The 4612-nt window shown below is 61.5% G+C and overlaps 1 protein-coding gene across 1 annotated transcript; it reads right to left on the reverse strand.

Annotated features, from left to right (window-relative positions):
• Positions 1–1190: 1190 nt before the first annotated feature.
• Positions 1191–3665, reverse strand: LOC105488482 (cytochrome c1). Its single transcript, XM_011752605.3, has 7 exons — positions 3510–3665; positions 2707–2903; positions 2486–2612; positions 2240–2397; positions 1986–2146; positions 1587–1687; positions 1191–1486 (listed from the first exon to the last, which is right to left on the reverse strand). The coding sequence occupies exons 1-7, from the start codon at positions 3636–3638 to the stop codon at positions 1382–1384; spliced, it is 978 nt and encodes a 325-aa protein (XP_011750907.1). The 5' UTR covers positions 3639–3665; the 3' UTR covers positions 1191–1381.
• Positions 3666–4612: the final 947 nt, after the last annotated feature.

Raw genomic sequence — 4612 nt, forward strand, 5'->3', positions numbered from 1 at the left:
CTGGGACAGAGTCACCAGGGTTGGGGGAAGGGCCACAAACTGAAACCATTAAAGACACTTACAAGCCAGCAAGTGTCCCTTTCGTGGCATCTCTGCAGACCTGCCCCAACCTAGCCAGCACTACCGAGACACCCTCATCAGCAGGTGGGGCTCCCCCAGCCAGACCCCAGTGGTACCAAAGAGTAGACCTGGACCCTAAGCCTCAGTGGTCAGGAAAGCATGGCATGGGGATCTCTTCCCAGACTCCAGAGGCCTACAGAGCCCCCCACCCAGCTGCTCACCACTGGGCTGAGGCTGCTGGGGTGTGCCACACACTGAGCCACAGCCCCCACCACTGACCTTGTCTCCTGTCTACCCTGGTCCCCCAGGCCTGCGCCTCTCCTGCCTGCAGCCCTATTGGCACCACCTTTCTCCCATTCAGCTCTTGCCTTCCCTGGACTCTGGCCACCACTCCCCTCAGCTCTTGCAGCTAGGATACCAGCAATGAAAACGGGTGTTTTCCTTCCCCTCCTAGGGACGAGGGAAGCTCAGGAGCCAAGTCCTACACCAGGTCACTGGGCCAGTGCTGGGTCATGTCTCTGTGAGCCTCGTAGACAGCATCCACTGTCTCCTCCCTCAGCAGCATGCTCCTATGGGAACCCAGCCACTGCCAGCTTCTGGCCAGGACCTACCACCCAGCTGCCCTGTGGACTGCTAGGAGGGGCCACTCCATGACACACATCCTGCCCGTCTACTTGACCCCTTCACCTGGCTGGGAGCTATCCCCTTCCTCTCAGCCCAGTCCAGCAATAGCCCCTGCCCTAGACCAGGCCTTTTCCCTGTTGAAATGCTGCCGAGGTTCCCTGCTGCCATCAGAATGGGGCCAAGTGGTTCAACACCTTGACACTTGGCTGTTCATTCCAATAGGTCCCTGGGCCACATCCTGCCTAGCCAGGCCCTTTTCAGCTCTGTGCCCAGACACACCCCATCCCACCCCACCAAATGCTGCCACTTCCTCTAACATCCAGTTGTCTGCTTTCTGTTCCACACCCACCATCTGCACTCCCAGCTACCAGATAGTGCAGGGCATTGCTGGCCACACTGAATGGGACATCCTGGGAGCCTTGTGAAGGCAAGGGTCTTGGTATCAGAGTCCCTTGCAAACCTGCACTCCTTCCATATAATAGCTCAAATATGACAGTTCAAATATGTACATTGAGAAACTTAATTTATTCCCATGATGGGGGCTGAAGGAGGGCCCAGAGCTAGGGCCTGGTCTCCTGTCCCCTTGCCTCTTTTTCCAGACAAACAGGGGTTAGCCAGCTGAGGCTGAACAGGCCTGGGATGGCTCTTGGGCTTGAGGGCCTGTTCTGGCAGGATGGCAAGCAGACACTGGACAGGGTCACTTGGGCGGCCGATACGCCAGCTTCCGACTCTTCAGGACTGACCACTTGTGCCGCTTCATGATGAAGATCAGGGGCACTAGCAGAGCCGCCATCATCAACATCTGGGGACGAGGAAGGCTCAGAGAAGGGAGTGGGGAGCAGCCCTGCCCAGCTCTCAGCCCTTCTCTGATACCCACCATGGCCGCCTCCCAACCCTTTTACCTTGAGCCCCATGCGTTTTCGATGGTCGTGCGCTGGCTCAGATGCCCAGCGCAGGAAGGTGCACACGTCCTTTGCTATCTGAGACATGGTAGCTGGGGTCCCTGGCCAAGGACAAGCAATGAGGGCTATTCTCACACTCATGTCCAACCTGGGATAACACACCCCCTCTGTGGAGCAGACACGGGCCCCTACCCAAGGCATCAAAGGCACAGTACCCTCCACCGGACATACGCAAGACTGAAGGACTGAAGGAGCCCAAAAGCCTCCTGAGATATGCACAGAAGACACCCCAGACAAGAAGTGGGCAGGACCTCCTGGGCCCAGGAACACAGGGGAAGCATCCCTGGGGGTAGTGGAGAAGTATTCAACATGCTCACTGCCAGACTGGAGGCCTCTTACCATCGTCAAACTCCAGGACATCTGTGTAGATGGGAGGGGCCATGGAAATGGCCTGGCCAGGAAAGTAGGGGTTGAAGTAGAGACCTTCCCGCAGTGACACCCCGGTGGGTGGCTCGCAGTAGCCCGTGAGCAGGGAGAAGATGTAGTCCTCACCACCATGCCTAGGACCAGATAGATCCATGGCTCCTTAGTCCCAAGCACAAGTCAGCCCTTCCCCCACCTCTCCGGCACCACCCCGTGGGCAGCCCGTGTACCTAGCTAGAACGATGTAGCTGAGGTCAGGGGGCAATGCTCCGTTGTTGGCAGCTCGAGCAGCCTCAGTGTTGGGGTATGGTTTTGGGAAATAGTCGAACAGTTTCCCTGGCCGCATGAACATCTCCCCATTTTCATCGGGGCCATCTTGAACCTCCACCTGCCACCGAGAGCCTCATCACAACCCTACCATCTCACCACAGTGGGAGCCCTGAGCCCTGGGTCCCAGGCATCCCCAGACCCCACACCTCCGCAGCCAGCGCCTTAGCTTCATCCTCCGTGTAGCACACGCCCACCAGGTGTCGGTAAGCCACGAAGTCCATGCTGTGGCAGGAGGAGCACACCTGCTTATATACCTGGAAACCCCTCCGGATGCTGGAGGGAGGGAAAGGGTTAGGAACGCTGAAGATTCCACCTCACCAGCTCCACCCAGAACCTCCCCCTGCCAGTCAGCCAGCCAGCTGCATACCTGGTGTGGTCCAAGGAAGAGAGGAAGCCACTGTGAGACCACGGATAACTGGGGGGGTGCAGCTCCAGGTCACTGGCACTCACAGCCGAATGCAGAGCCACAGCCAGCCCCGCACCCCCTGCCGCCAGCATGCCCAGCGCTGACAACATCACCTTTCGGCCTCGGGAAAGGCCAGACTTCGACGACAAGGCCACTGCCTGCAAGATCTCCGCTCAGCGCCTGCCAGGACACCACCCAGCCCTACCTGCGGATCTGACTCTCAGCGGCCACCTCTCCACCCAGCAACGGCCACCTCCTGCAGGGCACCAGACGCACACCCTGTCCCACTACCCACGCCATCCCTCTCCGCCGCTGACCCCTAGATCGTGATTCGCTCTCAGGAGGGGGGTGTTCCTGCATCCTCAGCCGGGGATCAGACCGAAGTGACCAAGGGTGCTGGGGCAGGCCAAGGTCACAAGCAGCTGGCCGAGGTCAGGCTGGGGTCACTTCAGGACGCGGGCCCAGTTTGGACAGCCAGCCCCAAGAGTCGTCCTGGGCGCGCCATCCGGGAAAGCCCCCGCCCCGCCACGAAAGCGAGCCCGTCCAGCTGACCCCTACGCTCGGGACGGGGCGCCCTGCCGTTCGGAGAGGTAGGCGCCCAGCTCCGATCCCACACGCTCAAGGTCAGCAGGCAGCGGGGAGCGGGGGCGCTGGGTGGCCGGGACCGCTTCCGCGCTGCCCTGGCCCGCGCCCGCAGCCTCCCCGCCGTGACCTTCACGGGGATGCGGGGCCGCTCGGAGGCCGAGGCCCGGCCCAGCGCTCACCTGAGGTGTCCGTAGCGGGAGCTGCCCGGGCCGCGCGCTGCACAGCAGACCCCGGGCACGCGCGCCCGGGAGCCCCGCGCCCCGCGGGCCCAACACTACCCCGCGAAGCGAAACCGCAGCTGCCGCCATCTTGGCCTCCTCCGCGCGGCCGCCACTCCCGTCGGCCCCTGGGGCGCCACGAGAGTCAAAACCTCGCGACAGCCGGGGAGCGCGGGGCGGGGACGAAGCGTGCTGGCCCGGGTCGCGTCAGTCAGTGGCAGGGGTACCGCCTGCCTCGCCGCACTCTTCGGGTTGTCGTGGAAACTGGCGCTGGGGCGGGGCCCCGTCGCGTCTCTCTGTTGCCGTGACAGCGCCCCGCCCCGTCCGGCGTTTCCCACGCCGCCTCCAAGACCCCGACGCTCGTTTTCTCCACGTTCCCAGGCTGCGCGATGGCCGGGTGGAGGCTGCCCCTCCAGGTTGAGGACCTCCAGAGAAAGTGCGGCTTGGGGGGCAGCCCGGCGGAAGGCACGGGCGGGGGTCTCGGCCGCAGGCAGCGCCTGGCAGCAGGAGACTGGTCCCCCAGGCTGAGCGCCCTGTTTTCCTTCATTCACTTGACAAGGGTTTATTAGGGATTAGTCATGCGCAGAAACGGGTGCGGGAGCCGCGAGCGGGACGATCAAGGCTCCTCTAGAAGCTCCTCATGGCCCGACGCCTGGCGCGCGCCTGGGGTCCTAGCGCTTTGGGAAGCTGAGGCGGGAGGATCGCTTGAGCCCTGGAGGTTGAGGCTGCAGTGAGCCGAGATCGCCACTGCACTCCAGCCTGGGACACAGAGCGAGACCTTGTCCCAAAAAAGTAAGTAAATATGATCTTGTTATGTGGGAATATTTTTATTATAAAATATTTTAAAAGTAAGCAAAGATCGGGCGCGGTGGCTCACGCCTGTAATCCCAGCACTTTGGGAGGGTGGGGAGGGCAGATCACGAGGTCAAGAGATGGAGACCATCCTGGTCAACATGGTGGAACCTTGTCTCTACTGAAAATACAAAAATTAGCCAGGCGTGGTGGTGCGCGCCTGTAGTCCCAGCTACTCTGGGAAGCTGAGGCAGGAGAATCACCTGAACCCG

The sequence above is a fragment of the Macaca nemestrina genome, chromosome 8 (genome assembly GCF_043159975.1).
Source record: "Macaca nemestrina isolate mMacNem1 chromosome 8, mMacNem.hap1, whole genome shotgun sequence".
In the NCBI taxonomy this organism is placed as follows: Eukaryota; Metazoa; Chordata; class Mammalia; order Primates; family Cercopithecidae; genus Macaca; species Macaca nemestrina.

Bases quoted from the DNA above. Each gene is read 5' to 3' on its own strand.
- LOC105488482 (XM_011752605.3), bottom strand. From the start codon at position 3,638: ATGGCGGCAGCTGCGGTTTCGCTTCGCGGGGTAGTGTTGGGCCCGCGG. The intron at 2,904-3,509 runs GTGAGCGCTGGG...GAGATCTTGCAG, and splicing joins TCCCGCTACGGACACCTCAG to GCAGTGGCCTTGTCGTCGAA. The intron at 1,688-1,985 runs GTAAGAGGCCTC...GTCCTTGGCCAG, and splicing joins TGTCCTGGAGTTTGACGATG to GGACCCCAGCTACCATGTCT.